General features: G+C 41.3%; 2 protein-coding genes across 2 annotated transcripts; one reads left to right on the forward strand and one right to left on the reverse strand.

Annotated features, from left to right (window-relative positions):
• Window positions 1-1,225: 1,225 nt before the first annotated feature.
• Window positions 1,226-7,343, reverse strand: LOC109467215 (NADH-ubiquinone oxidoreductase subunit 8-like). Its single transcript, XM_019765161.1, has 6 exons — window positions 7,276-7,343; window positions 4,763-4,852; window positions 3,354-3,446; window positions 2,784-2,956; window positions 1,742-1,870; window positions 1,226-1,366 (listed from the first exon to the last, which is right to left on the reverse strand). The coding sequence occupies exons 1-6, from the start codon at window positions 7,313-7,315 to the stop codon at window positions 1,235-1,237; spliced, it is 657 nt and encodes a 218-aa protein (XP_019620720.1). The 5' UTR covers window positions 7,316-7,343; the 3' UTR covers window positions 1,226-1,234.
• Window positions 7,344-7,488: 145 nt separating this feature from the next.
• LOC109467214 (dCTP pyrophosphatase 1-like) lies at window positions 7,489-15,117 on the forward strand. Its single transcript, XM_019765160.1, has 5 exons — window positions 7,489-7,710; window positions 8,305-8,383; window positions 9,146-9,177; window positions 13,888-13,922; window positions 14,596-15,117. The coding sequence occupies exons 1-5, from the start codon at window positions 7,589-7,591 to the stop codon at window positions 14,805-14,807; spliced, it is 480 nt and encodes a 159-aa protein (XP_019620719.1). The 5' UTR covers window positions 7,489-7,588; the 3' UTR covers window positions 14,808-15,117.
• The last annotated feature ends 446 nt before the right edge of the window (window positions 15,118-15,563 follow it).

The following is a 15,563-nucleotide window of genomic DNA, read 5'->3' on the forward strand; positions in this document are numbered from 1 at the left end:
AAATTTTGGCGGGAAGCGACAGGTGTACGTGGAGTCTCGTGCCCAGGGTAGTCTCCGAGCAGATACGTGGTTTTTGGCTAGTTTTGGGGTGTTAAATCGGTTTTACTCGTTCATACGTATCTATTTAGAGGGTACATTTGTAAATAAAATATGGCACATGCTACATTTAAAACAGAAAAAAAATGATCAAGAAGAAATTGTTGATTTCATACCTCACTGAAATAGTAAGTTATTTCTTTCTCAAATTCAAATTTATTATTGTGGATTCCACCATCTACAACACTTGGCTTCCTGACCTAACTTTCTGTAACTGAACTTTTGGGGTTTGTGTTTCCCCAACCCACGTGCTGTCACCTGCCATGTAAGGGAGGACTGCCACCACTTAAACCTACATAACATCAACCCACAGGATAGAGGCAAACGGTGGGCTGCCATCAAGCCTCAGCATTGCTGTGCAAGCACGTCTAACCCTGGGAAGTCAGGGAACAACAGATGCTAAACCAGATAGTGAGTGAGTGGAGACCAACCATTGACTAATGGAGACTACTAGACCAATGGATACTGCCTTGCCACCATATAATTTGCATGGAGAATAACTTACTAGAGTTTGGTGATTTGCCTATCTATAACTTGCATATGTCTACCAACAATTGATGTAAACAGAAACAGTGATTGCTCATAGGATGGCACCTACGCTAGGCAGTTAAAAAAGACAATACACCACAACTTTCCCTCACACAAGGTTTAATTCTTTAAGAATATGAACAGTACATGAGCAATACACGTCATTCCTGTAGACTAGATAAACAAGACCCATCCAGAAGGTTAACTCATTTCCAAGTCTGGCCCAATCTCCAAGCAGATTCTTGGTTAGATACTGTATCCAATAGGATACTGTCTAGGCCAGCTGTATATACATGTACATGTACATTCCTTAGATTCTTTCTAATCAGTACTTCAAGTCACTGAAATGCTTCTTGTAAAGTAAGACAGGCAAATTTGTACACAAAGCAATTTTAATTGAGGATAAGTATCCCAAAGGAGACCAACTGAAAGCCACAACACGTATAATATAATTCTATAATTCTGGATTTGGATTCTTAGGTCTACTTTATGTTTCAAACATAGCTGCAAGAATGTTATGTTCATGGTGAGCATTGGACACACTGCGACATGACAGTGAGTTACATAAGAGTTTATAGGATGTGGTGTGTTCAGACGTGAAGTTGTGTGTTTATCTATAGAGGAAGTCAGCCTGTAGGTTAGCGGCGATCTCTGCCTCCCACTTGTCTCCGTTGTTCAGTAGTTTCTCCTTGTTGTACAGCAGCTCTTCGTGCGTCTCCGTCGAAAACTCAAAGTTCGGACCCTGGAAAACAAGAAAGGAAAGTTGTTAGTGACTCAGAAGGCACCCATAGATGTGGCAGACTTTGACGCGTTCATGCAAATAGGCACACACATGCATACACACACAGCAACACAATGAAGAACTTTATTGACAGAAGAAAAAGTGCAGCGACTTGTACAAAGAGTACACATGCATACACACACACAGACACAGACACACACACACACAAACACACACATGCACACACATACAGACAGACACATAGACACACATACAGAGTGTCACACAAACAGCCAGGTTTACAAGCCTAAATCACAGCATAGGGGGTCCAAATCACAATATAGGGAGCCCTTTGCTGAAACAATCCTTGCTGGAACACTGCTTGCCATATCTTACCTCTACAATAGCGTCCACAGGACACGCCTCCTGGCAGAACCCGCAGTAAATGCACTTGGTCATGTCGATGTCGTACCGGGTGGTTCGGCGGCTGCCGTCAGCCCGAGGCTCCGCTTCGATCGTGATCGCCTGGGGGAACATATCAAATTTCATCAAAATGTAGGAAAGAATCACTCTCAAGATGAATACCTTGCCATTGATACACACATGCATGCACACACGTGTACACATTGACAAGGTATTCAAGATTCTGTGAAGTCTGTGGGGGAAGTCTGTACACAAAAGTTTCGAGGTACAGACTTTCCCCAAGGCAGACTTTTGTGTGATTTCAGACTAGTAGCTGTTTTAATAACTACAGTCAGTTTCTATTCTAATGTGTGCTACTGACAGTATGCAAACAAGCGTGCAATTTCAACCAGATAAACCAACCAAACCAAGTTACACACAGTTTCAGGGAGTGAATATAGTCAGATTCAAGTTTTCTGATGCCTGCAGAAGATTGATTGATTGATTGATTGATAAAAGACTTTGTCTCACCTGTGATTGATTGATTGATTGATTGATTGATTGATTGATTGATCACCTGTGCAGGACAGATGGCCTCACACAGATGCAGCGCTCCTCCCCATTGATTGATTAATTGATTGATCTATTGATTGATCGAATGATTGACTGATTGATCAACTCACCTGTGCAGGACAGATGGCCTCGCACAGCTTACAGGCGATGCAGTGCTCCTCATTGATTGATCGATTGATCGATTGACTGATTGATCGATTGATCAGCTCACCTGTGCAGGACAGATGGCCTCGCACAGCTTACAGGCGATGCAGTGCTCCTCCTCATTGACTGACAGGATTGATTGATTGATCAATTGATTTGATTGATTGATAGATCGATTGATTTATCAACTCACCTGTGCAGGACAGATGGCCTCGCACAGCTTACAGGCGATGCAGTGCTCCTCCCCGGACAGATTGATTGATTGATTGACTGATCGATTGACTGACTGATTGATTGATTGATTGACAGATCAGCTCACCTGTGCAGGACAGATGGCCTCGCACAGCTTGCAGGCGATGCAGCGCTCCTCCCCGGACGGGTACCTGCGCAGGGCGTGCTCGCCGCGGAACCGCGGGCTCAGCGGACCCTTCTCGAACGGGTAGTTAATCGTGGCCGGCTCACGGAACATGTAGCTGATCGCCATGGAGAGCCCTGGGGACAAAGGTCACAGGTCAGGGGTCATAGTGCCATAAAATGTAACAAGAATCGTTCAAACAAACAAACAAATTTCAAGCACATTCTTGTACTATAATTTATTTGGCCACTATGAGTGGCCCAGTACAGATTAGGCTATTTTTGTATGGAAAAGGCATGCAACAAACTTTACAGAAATCTTTTTAAAAAAAATTGTTGTATTATTGGTCTTTAAATAGAGCTATGTATAAGTACAGCTTATAACACCAAAATAATGAAATTATATAAAAAATTTGATGGAAAGAAGGGCTATGCATCATATTTTCTGGCTTACCCACAGCCATTACAAATTTGTTGCAAACCGGCTACCTAGAATGCTAGATATGCTGAAGGATAGAATGTCAATGACTTGTACCTCTGATGAGTTCGGTGAGGAACAGTGTCGTCGCTGCCTTGTCTGTGATCTCCCTTAAGGTCTTGTCTTCCTTCTCAGGAGGGTTCACTAATTCTGCAAGTCACACACAGACAGACTGTCAGGATTTATCATATCATGAAAGTTCATCTGTGTTGGTAGTTACATGTTTAAAGTTAAAACTTTAGATCCAGCACAAAAAGTTCTCTCACCTAGAGCTTTCGACCAGTCACTCTGGTCTTCCTCAGTAGACTGACCCAGTGAGGCCAGGGTTAGACAAGTCCTATTGCCCACTTGCCCAGGGCAAGTAAAAGTACTGTTCAGGCAACAGGCAAGTGAATATCCCCCTGTATTTGCCCAATTGGGCAAGTAAATTTTTTGGATGCGAAGTTTAGCCGCATAATATTTGGAGCAAAATTACTCATCATTTGGCCATAAAGATATTTATTAATGCCCTTTTGTCAGAAAATCCATTGCAAGTCTCAAACCACCTTATTTTGATAACTCTAAAATAAAATAATTTCCTTGCTGGTAGTAAAAATGCATATAAAAATGTCATGTACATGTATATTTGGGACAAGTGAAAAGTTGGTTCGGGCAAGTGGAAATGACCATGTACTTGCCCAATAGGGCAAGTGGATTTTTGAAAACTTGTCCAACCCTGGAGGCTAATGTCAGAGGCTTCTTTGAAGTGTGACGTCTACACTGGGTCAGAGGTGTCTGGTAGACAATCTACCAGAGTGACTGAAAGCTCGAGGTGAGAGAACTTTTTGTGTTGGATCAGAGATTTATAGTAACGCCTAGGGAAAAAAATGCTGTGCTTCCAGTTTCCCGACCGACCTAGAAAAAGCTGCTGACCCCTGTGTGAACCCCTGTAAGAGACGTAAATTTTTCGAGCTGATCGACCTTTTCTAGCTCCATGATCTGAGATGTGAGTGATGAAACATTGTACAATCAGTTTTCCAATGCTGACATTGAAAATAAAAAGTGTCCTCATGCAAGTTTTACTTTTTTAAACTGTGTTGTTCATCACTAGAGATTACCTAAGTTAAATAAAAAGAAACAAAAAAGGATAATCCCGCTACACACCGACCCTAATTTCTTTACTTTACTTTGTGTTGGAAGTTAATGTGTCTGAAATATCCAGGTTGGAACATAGAAAGATCTCAGTCGAACATGGATTTGGTTGATCGGTGAAGGCTAGACATCCAAGTAATTCCAGGATTCAAGATTTCCCAACAATTCTTCAGTGTCACTGACGAAAGGCAGTGGATGTCTGACGTCTGACCATTTCTAAAATCATATCCAGTTGCCTGAGTAACTTTTTTGGGGGGCGTTTCATGATTTGGTCAAACATTGAGTTTGCTTTCCTTTTATGCTGCACATAGAGTATCCATGGAAACAGAACTTACTGAAGGTTCCTTTCCCCACATTCTCCAGCTGGGCCACACCTCGCACACAGCTGACTGCCGCCGGCCTCAGCACCAAGCCTAGTCTCCACGCTGGGGAGGAGCAGACACAGTAACAAGTGAACAACTAAAAAGTGTAAGTGATCTCAAACCAGTTTAGCTCATTGAAGAGCTACTCTCCCACTGTTCGTGACAGAGAAGACAGACGCTATGTACAGTATTTACAGGTTCATTGTACCGGGGAACTTCCCCTAGCTCTTTTCGACAAGTACAATGAACAGTGGACCACGGCTTGACGTACCGTCCTAAAGACTTAGACCCTAAACAGTAGCGTGCATGTCAGGTGAGCGACAACAGCCGGGATTCGAACTCCCAACCTCTTAGTCCAGAGGCAGGATCACTAACCACTGGACTACGCACGCACCGCAACTATATCACATGCATGGAACACAGGGTTCTCAACAGGATTATTTCACTGTGTAGGGGTCAGGTACAGAAGGGCATTCTTTCTGCAGCGCAAGTAGCGCATTGACTCATTGAGTCCCAAAACATGACCACAGAAGGTGGTCTCGCATTCTCCACGAAAAATTTTTATACTCATAAACCCTGAGACACTATTTCTTGCTTATTGAGGGACAGATTTTGTAAAGCTTGTGTTTTTCCTTTGTTACAGCTTCATCATAAAATATATATATATATATATATATACAAACCAACTTTTCATGAGAAGTTGTCTGTTCACAATTCGCATATTGTCCACCAATCCGTGGGCACCACGACTCAGTAACAATCAGATAAGAATGTGATCTGACAGCTTCATATTTACTACGCCAAGGAACAGTTTGACGACTGTTCCTACCAAATTCTGTGCTGTAATCTAAAAGCAAAATTTTTTTTGCTGAATATCCAAGAAAAGCATGCCATGAAGAAAGTAGTGTCGATCCTTGCCTTGCTGCTACTTGTGGCCTGCACGAGGGCAACATCGGAGTCATGTAAGTAGGCTGATACGCTTGGTTGGGTACAATTGTTAGAAAATAGGTCACGAAGAAATCTATGTGTAGTCTGCCTTACCACACCACTATCTGCAGCTGACTGTGTTAAAAATTCAGTCTGCTGTGGGGATGCTAGGGATGGGGTTTTGTGCACATGAAAAATGAAAAATCGTGAAAACTCTGCATGTGAAAATACGCAAATTAGCTGATTCCCAAGGGATTTAAAAACTATTGTTGTTTTAAGCTTAAAAGTTGGAAAAAAAAGACATGAAATAGAATTAAATACCATTCTGTTGCATTCTAGACAGCATAGCCTTGTTTTGTCAATTTTTCAGTGGTTTTAGGTGATTTTGAAAGGTTAAGTTTTCACCCGGAAGAAAGGTTGAAATTTGCACGTGAAAGAATCTGCTTGAGAAAATATGGAACCCTGCTTCTAGAATGAAGAAAGTTTCAGAATCTGAATTGTACCATTTTACAGTACAAAACCTTAAGTTAAACTAGTGAGTTTTCCATGTATTTCTGTTAAATTCAAGTGATTTTAAATGTTCGGGGTTCATTTCAGGTCGTTTGGCCCAAAAAATTATCATGCAAGTAATGAGATGTGAGAAGAAGAAGAAACATGAGGGAATATATTTCATCCATACCTATGGTATGGAATGAAATATGATAATACATCATAATACAGTGCAGCGTTAGTGGCGTAGCGGTCCCGGGTTCGAACCCCACCTTGTCACCGATCTTGTGCCCTTGGCACACGACTTTCCTCACTTCACTGAGGTCAAAATGAGTACCTAGCTTTGGTTAGGGACGTCCCTCAGATAGGACATTAAATGGAGGTGCTGTGTTTGGGGAGAGCCACGCCCTACGCACAACTTAACGAACCCACCACACCTTTCGAAAAAAAAATTCGGGCAATGTGCAATGGTCCAAATTCTACATGTCTGGAAGTTGGTGATGGCCTGGCGAACCCTCGTTTCGTATTAGCCACAAAAACATGCCAGTAATTGCCGACATCTCGGCAGATGGGCATTATCGGAAGAACAGAACAGATCGGCGTTCAGCTGGCAAGACTTCATCCTGCGCCATGAAATAACTGAACGCATATTCTATTTTCAAATATTTACTTGGATCAGGTCCAATACTTTTGTGAGGGGGGGGGGGGTTATGATTAAACCGACTACTGAACAAATTAAAAACTCAAATACAATTTATGTTTTCTACATTTGAATTAACACACTTGGTGGAGGGGCAGTTCTAGATCATTTGGATTTTACAATAGACGCTGTCTACCCATATAAATTATGATTCTTTTGATACTTTGGCAAAACTGTCGATATGCACAGTGCGTCACCTCCGAGTTACGAAAACCAAGGACAACACTTTTCAGCCTAACCTCAACGTAATGGAGGCAACAAGCCCCCAACAACACATATCACTGGAAAGAAGACATCCTTACGAAACTCGCGAAGCTGTTGTAAACGAGCATCACGACAACATGAAGGCGTAATAAGCAGAAATATTCACCTGGTTTTGACACACTGGCCAACAACCCGACGGGCGCCATGATGGATTTCTGACGAAGGGGCTGACGGGAGAATCAAACACAGATTATTTTTAAGAACGAAAATAAAACACGATTTGAAAGCGTAAAATTCGAGTATATAAAATTTGCATGATTACAATTTATTGATATTGTAATTGTTATTTGTTTTACGGAAAAATTCCTTTCATGTTGGTGTCAAAGGTCAGATGGTAAAGTGGCGGGAAATTTCTGGCGCGAAGAACTGAGTCTGTCGTCTGTACGTCTGTAAATTTTCTCTCAGTTTCACTCGGCAAAATGATGGCCCAGCAGCTCAACTCCCCTCCGCTGAAGAGACAGAGGTCTGACAGGGACGGTCAGGAGGAGCCAGATTCATCGGAAGGGTTCAGGTTCAGCCAGGAACCGACTCTGGACCAAATGTACGTCGGATATGTGTGTGTGTGTGTGTGTGCTTGCCCGCCCCCCTCCCCCACTGTACTGTATTTGACTGTGTTGTAACTTGTACTAGGTTACTTTTTAGGTTGTGTAACTGCTTTGGTTATCACAACCACTATGTTATAGCTTATATCTTGTTCTCTATCTTTTGGACAACTTTGAATAATTTTGATTGATACATTATTATCACCAGAAGCCCTGTGAAAATGATGATGTAAGAACTTTATTGCAGGACAATTGCACATGGTACAATGTATGGCAAACTACATAAAGAGAGTAACAATCAATAAAATAAGTGTGTTTAAGGTGACAGTAAGGTGATGTGTGTATAACGCTTTTCTACAATTCAAAATCCAGGATAATGAATTTAGATGCAGTGCATGTGATACTGTTTACTACACGTATGTTGAAATTTCACCAAAATTTTCAGTGCACATAGATGTACATTTGTACATGTACACTTTGACCATATACATTCTGGATCCTCACCCAGTGTCAAAAGTTACACACACATGTAAATATACAATCATAAGGCCTGGATGAGATTATTAACTTAACTGCCCCCCTTCCCCCTCCAGTCGAGCCATGCAGAACCAGTTTTCCCGGGAGAGAAACTGGGACCAGTTCCACACGCCGCGCAACCTCCTACTGGCCATGGTGGGTACAGCACTGCAGTACTGGGATGAACTGCAAGGGGGCAGCCATGTCCTGTCTTTTTAGGCCACTGATTTGATTTTATTCAACACTGAACTGTACATGACATCCGCGCTCGCATTGATTTTTGCCTGTTCTCCATAAAAACAAAAGCTAAGAGGGTATGGCCTGGGTGCCATCCTCTGTAGTCCATTGTGGCTACCGACAATAGGGAGCCGGCGGTAACAATGGAGAATGCACCCAGGCTACCGAGGCTCCACAGAATTCCATAACTCAGTACGGTGCACAGGTGCCGACTCATAAATGCTGCAAAGGGCCAGCATATACCGGCTTGTTGTAAAAGTAGTCACCTGCAACTCCTAACTTCATCCCAAAAGCAAGATAAAAATCATGACAATGTATTTCATATACTGAAAGTACTACTACATGATGCAGTACTGGGATAGACTACAAGAGGGCAGCCATGCCATTCCTTTTTCAGAGTAAACTTAATATGCAAGAAGATTAGCTGGATCAAATACACTGCAATTTAAATTTACAAAAAAAGATTACAAAAGAAAATAAACAGCAGAAGTGGCACTAGAAGGGTACAACCATCTACCACGTAGACTGGATTATTGTATAGAGAAATGTGCAAAGGGGAATAAAACCTCGCTTATCACACTTCAGCAAGTGGCTTATATACATGTAGTTTTGCAAGAAAAAGACTCCCAATTTTGTTTTACTTACTGCTGATGACAATTTATTTTCCCCCTTTCCCCACAGACTGGAGAAGTTGGAGAGGTTGCTGAGTTATTGTGAGTAAATAATGATCAGATTTTTCTTTAATATCATATAATTATTGCATATCAATCAATAGTTTGTGCTTATAAACCTGCATTTCTCCTCTGGTCTCTCAGTCACTGACGAAAGCTAGTGGATACTAGCTGAAACGTCTGACGTTTTCAAAATCATATCCAGTTGCTTGAGTAACTGCTTTTTGGCATATCTTAATACCTGGATGTCTAACCTTCATCGACGCAAATTTTTTCTTAGTTTGAGCCATCATTTATTTTAATCAAGGAAAACTAAAGTTGGCCTGCTGACTACTTTTTATTGAGGTCATGAGGGAAGAGTTCATCATCAGACATAATATGACAAGATTCAGGTTACATTGTACATGTTTCAAGTCCTCAGAAATCCAACTCATAGCTATACATGCACTTCCTTCAAATATGCAGTATTACCAAAGTATAAATGAATGAAAGTTGGCATATGGTCTGTAACTGTTCATTTTTGACATGGTGTTAAAGTTTACATTTTAATTTTTTGGAATCCTTACTGCAAGTCTCCCAGGTAAAGTTGCTGCCATACATTACATGTGCCTCTATTTGCAGTATGAATTTTTTGTATAACTGAAATTGTGCTAAGAAAACAAGGCAGGGTGTTTGACTTTGAGACCAATTACTGTGGGAATTAGCTGTAGAACCATGTATGTTACTGGTTTGAGTTTCAGTCTATTTGTAATGGAGGAATAAGGCCCAGCCATGTCAGCTGTGTTTATTGATCTAGATGTTCCCACAACTGTACTGTACAGCTAGCCTGTAGATCGCTTACTGCCGACCGTCCGTCCCGGTAGCTTTTGTTTGGGAACCTTAACCTTCGGTGTTTACTGATCTAATTCCCATATCCAAGCTCCCTGCCACCCTCATGGTCTTCCAGATGTTGTTAGTGCATACACCATAACTTAGGCTGTTCCAAGGAAACTCACTGGTTTGAGGAGGTTTCTTCAGAAAAAGACAAGCTGTATGCTAGTCACAGATGTATATCACAACAACAATGTGTAGGCAATTAAGTCCAGACTGAAGTCTTTATTGCAGATATTAGTTGTAACACTAATTAGTTGTACACAGTACAGTAAGTACAAGCTGTGTGAAAATGAACTGTGAAGTTTGAACTACTCACATTTGGAAGGACCCATACTCTTTTCAATAAGTGTAATGGGATCTTTAACATGCTGGAGGTGTGGCTATCCTGAAACACAACTGGACCTCTGGCTTTTCTATACAAGAAGATGTAACTAGCTGAAGCTAGGTATTCATTTTCACCTGAGTTGAGTGAAAAAATAGGTATGAACGACACAACAATGGGGCCTGCCCGGGATTCGAACCCAGAACCTTCAGATTCTGAGTCAACAGTCTCAACACCACAAGCCCACCTTGCTACCTTACATATGTAGTTCATAAATCAATTTCACAGACCAACCTTGGTCCAGTTTTCACGGTAGTAAATTTGGGCATGAGCTGACGAAAAAGTTGCCGACTGAAAAGTATGTAAATATTTATGTCCCAGTTAAGTTGTGGATATTTTTTCTAAAGGTTGGTACGAAAAATAGCAGATGTGCGATCTCAATCATATTAAGGCTTAATTTAGGGTAACAAGACACTATATAAGCAATGGTCACTTATAAGTTACCGGTACTTAAAGTTCCGCAAGACTCCAAACTTTTGAAGGCACCGTATTGGGTCCATTCATTCTAGTAAGTTAGTTTGTACACTAGATCTGCTGTACAGTTAACCTTCATTTGAAAGACTCCAAAAGACTGCTGTTTTGTATCATTTAATGAAGAATATCTGTTCCTAAAGTAAGTTTCTGTTGTGAGGGGTGTCAAGCATCTCTCTTCACATTCAGGTTGTGACAGAAATTAAGACGCCACAAGGCAGCTTGCTGTTTTGTATTTGTGTTCATTGAGGACATATTATACAGCCAATCTGCTGAGGATAATTGCTTTGGTTTCCAAACAGTTTTAAGTGTTACCTAAGATTCGAATGGTGCAGGTCAAATTGGCTTGGTGCAGGTGATTTTCAATATATATCTTACAAATTGCATACACAGAAAGAAGCTATTTCAAGCTGGTCGGTGTGTTATGCTGAAGGGCCGTTATAATTATAAATATACTATGCAGACACAGAATTTTGAAATTTGAAGCATATAGTGTGCAAGATATTCTTGACATTTAAGTATCGGGAAATAAGGCTATGAAATTCCAGCGATTTTGCTTTAATTCATCAGAATTTGCTTCTTCTTGGCAGGATTTTATACCTTCCCAATACCTATACTGTTAGTACAAGTATACATCAGTCCACCTTGTGTCAAATGTCCCAGGAGAGTCCAATGGACACACACATGGTGCTAACACAGGTTCAGGGTTGTGGGGCTAGTCATGCCCATTTACTGTACTGTAATCTCCAGGCCACCCATGGGTGCCGGGGTCATGCTCACTTGGTCAGGGAGGGTCGCAGGTCCACATAATCCTAACCTAAACTACATACAACCTTTCTAATGGGTTTTACAGACTCTTTGGAAGTTTGCTCCATATAGATGTAGAAGGGAACAGTTATCTCACATCATGGACAAAAGAACAGGGGAACTATGGTGCTCAGTACAAGAAAACTGAGACTCAAACGCCTACATATTATGACTAGATACGACTGGATAATCAAGGGTTAGATGTAACAAGTCGATTGGTGTAATGTAGACAGCTGCCACCGCACCGCGTGCCAGCGGAGCTGGTGTGTTACGCCAGTGTGTTATATGACTTCAACTTGAAGTCAACTTAATTTTGCTTATGTTTACTCCTTGACGCACTATAATTGCAGTGTAGATGATAAATTCGGGACTTTTCTGGATCCAAAAGCCGTGACTGACGTGTGCCTGACATTCTGATGATGATTATTTTTCTATTGTCCCAAAAATGTCCCAAAGTGTCTTTTTAGTTGTGTAAGAAACAGGAGAAGACAGTAAAAACCCTTCTGGTCCCGGGCCGGGTTCGAACCCACGACCTCCCGAACACCAGAGCTTCATAACCAGACGCTCTAACTTCTCCGCTAAAAGGTCTAGACCCGGTTACCAGATCAGTTGGTAGCGCCTATAAACCCCCCACTGTTACACTTGTCCCAGTTTAAATTTTAGTGGCCATTGGACCACCTTTAATTTGGAACCCTGACAAAGCCATAGTAATTAAGACATACCCGACTACAGTCCCAGTGACAGACAACTGAAGGTGCCCAGTTTGTGTCTCTCCTCCATGTTGCTTATTTACCCTGTCAGTAGGGAGGTTTGTTACCTCCAGCTGGACTCTGCATGGGGGGATGTAGAGATGTAAACTGGACATGTTCTAAACTGTCTGTTTCTGGGGCAACTATTTAGATGGGCTGCTTAATGTGGCCTAGTGGTTAGAAGTCCTGATTCTGGGTCATAAGGTCTGCATGGCTGGAAATACTGTGTGCATAAAATAATATGCACTTTTGTGCACCAAAAATTGGAGCTGTGCACATAAATGTAATTACATGTACCTTCATATGTTTTCCATAGCATTTGTGTGTGTGTATGTATGTATTTATGTATGTGGTATGTGATGCTTGATAACATAAGATAACAATTATGCAAATCAGGAGCTAATTTGCATAATTAATGCAAAAATTCTATAAATCTGCTGCATTCAACAATAGGACTATGAAACACTTGTGATGTGATAGTTTTTGTGAATGCTCTTTGTTGAACGTTTGGCAAAGTCAGCATTTTATGTTTTTATGATCAGGTAAATATGTCTTGTACTACAACCAAGATATGGCATTGGTGTGGCCCAGCTGTTCTTAAGATATATCAGTCACATGTGGCTTACTTGATCATGAACACAGCTGAGTGTCATCAAACTCAAAGTGCGAAGTAATACATATCTACAGGTAGCATCTCAAGCAACCTGTGGCTGCCACACTAACATAATTTATGCTTACCTGCTACTTTCATATTAAACTACATTATACAGCTGAGCTTTTCAAAATCTGTGAAAAACAGAGTAGTAAAAATGTTATGGGGCTTTATTTCTAGAATTATGAATCGATCTAAGGTAAAACATATTGAAAACAAGCTACCTTAGAGTGACACTGTAAGGCCTCTCCCGCACTACAAACAGTTTGCTTGTGTACAAATATGGCTATGATTTATGGCAACAGTTGTCACTGTCGCTCGTGGTTTGGATCGAACCGTCATTGCCTTTCTGTTTCTTCATCGCTTGATGTGAACAATTTTTGCATGCACCCTCGCACTGGCATAAAGTGTCAGCAGCAGTGGGGTGAAAAATGAACCAAAGTAGTGCTCAGTAGAGGCTCCCAAATGGGAACATGATAGTACCTGGTTAATACCTGTATGGAGTATTATATTGGTGTGCATGCTAGGGTCATCAATTTTGTATGGTAGATATAAGATGCCTCTTGAGAATTCAAGTGAGTTTGGCCCCCCTAGCAGCTTGTTCTGGAACTTGCGTCATATGAAGTTTAGTGAGGGTGAACATCATCAAACATAAGTTATTCTAATAAGCTCCTCATTTACATAATTTATGAGGAAATGCTAGAAGATCCTTTTTTGAAGATAAGACTGTCATTGGGTATATAGGGTGACCTTGTAGTTTGTCCTTAATTCTGTGAGGCTCTGTATGGGGTTTTATCCTGATTTTCTTCTGGTTTCAGTCAGTGGAGAGGAGAGGTGGAGGAAGGACTCCCAGGTGGGTTTTTAAATTTTTTTCAGCATCAGACTTTAGTTGATGTTATGAATTTACACCAATTGATCACAACCCATAGATTTCCTCTCCTCCTTTTCACTACTAAAAATTGAAAAGGAAGCCACAGGTATCTTTTCAGTATGGTTGTGCTTGCTTGTGGTCAAATCTTTCAACCCAAAAAGTCTTAAATGGATTGCTATAAAAAAATCTTGCATGTATTTGGAGTATATCTTGAAGAAATAATTTGATTTTGCCCTCAGCAGCTTTCCTCATTTCAAAAACGAAAGTTTTAACATTTCCATATAATGCTGCATGAATGAACATTCCGCCTCCAAGGCAGAGGACAATAGAGAATTCTCATTTTCACCTGAGTTGAGTGAGGAAAATTATGTGAAGTACCTTCAAGTTAGTCTTTAATCATTCATGTCAGTCTTTAACCATTAGTGGGGTCGTGTGACATAACGGTGTTTGACTCAGAACCAAGAGGTACCTGGTTCGAACCCTGCCATGTCACTGATCTTGTGCCCTTGGGAAAGCCACTTTACACGACTTTTCTCACTTAGCTCAGGTGTAAATGAGTATTGTCCTATCATGTATTTGTCCATGTTGTCCATTACATGTTGGAATGAAAAATAAAAAAAATAGAAGATTCATGTGCCCACCTGTGTCTTTGCAGACTGGTCTGAGAAGGATAAGAAACACCTGTCCCAGGAGCTGAGCGACGTGCTGATTTACCTGGTCCGTCTGGCGGAGAAGTGCCACGTGGACCTGCCCGCCGCCGCTGTGGACAAGATCAAGCTCAACAAGCTGAAGTACCCCGCCCACCAGGTGTACGGGTCCAGCAAGAAGTACACAGAGTACAACACACCTGAGAAAAACAGCTCATGATGTTACAGGGAGGTGGAGTAGTGATCATTAGGGGAGGGGGGGGGGGGCAAGAGATCATCAAAAAAAGTTAGAAGTACACAGCGTACAACACACCCGAGAAAAACAGCTCATCATGATACATTGTACGGGAAAGGAGACAGAGAAGTCTACATTGTTATCATCAGTAAGGGATATACAGAGTATGCTACACCCACTGCCAGGAAAAACAACAACTGATGTACATGAATATGGGATAGTGGTCAGTGGGAGGGGGCAAGAGATCATCAGAAAAACAACTAGGGTATAGAGTCAAGTCATCAGCAATGAAGGGGAAAAAGTAAGTACACAGAGTATAACACACCCGAGATAGACAACTCATGATCTACATGTATACTGGGAAGTGGTCAACAGGGGAGGGGGAAAGACATTGTCATCAGTTAGAAGTACACAGAGTATACTGTCCAGGGAGAAAAAAAACATACACAGAGTATTCACAATACCTGAGAAAAATAGCTCATGGTCATATTTGATGATTAACTAAAGCAGTCGACATAGGTGGTGTGGGGCTGGGTTGGAGTTAATACTTTGTCCCAAAACTAACTATTTGATAACATGTACAGGTGAATATATGACCTACTGACCAGGTGAACAGGTGTTTCTTACAGCTCCTTGTAACTTATATCATATACAGGTGTTTCAGGTGTTTCAGCTGTAACTGAATACACCTGGAGTTAGTTGACATGTACATTTTAAGTTTCGGCATTTTAGGTTGCAATA

The sequence above is a fragment of the Branchiostoma belcheri genome, unplaced genomic scaffold, assembly GCF_001625305.1.
Source record: "Branchiostoma belcheri isolate BF01 breed outbred unplaced genomic scaffold, Haploidv18h27 scaffold178, whole genome shotgun sequence".
Classification (NCBI taxonomy): Eukaryota; Metazoa; Chordata; class Leptocardii; order Amphioxiformes; family Branchiostomatidae; genus Branchiostoma; species Branchiostoma belcheri.

What these genes read in the sequence shown, in the direction of transcription:
- LOC109467215 (XM_019765161.1), bottom strand. Translation starts at nt 7,315, where the DNA reads ATGGCGCCCGTCGGGTTGTTGGCCAGTGTGTCAAAACCAG. An exon ending in CCTCACCGAACTCATCAGAG is followed by an intron (nt 2,957 to 3,353) that starts GTACAAGTCATT and finishes CTTTGTCCCCAG; the next exon opens with GGCTCTCCATGGCGATCAGC. An exon ending in CTGTGGACGCTATTGTAGAG is followed by an intron (nt 1,367 to 1,741) that starts GTAAGATATGGC and finishes CTTGTTTTCCAG; the next exon opens with GGTCCGAACTTTGAGTTTTC.
- LOC109467214 (XM_019765160.1), top strand. Translation starts at nt 7,589, where the DNA reads ATGATGGCCCAGCAGCTCAACTCCCCTCCGCTGAAGAGACAGAGGTCT. An exon ending in GAACCGACTCTGGACCAAAT is followed by an intron (nt 7,711 to 8,304) that starts GTACGTCGGATA and finishes TTCCCCCTCCAG; the next exon opens with TCGAGCCATGCAGAACCAGT. An exon ending in GGTGGAGGAAGGACTCCCAG is followed by an intron (nt 13,923 to 14,595) that starts GTGGGTTTTTAA and finishes GTGTCTTTGCAG; the next exon opens with ACTGGTCTGAGAAGGATAAG.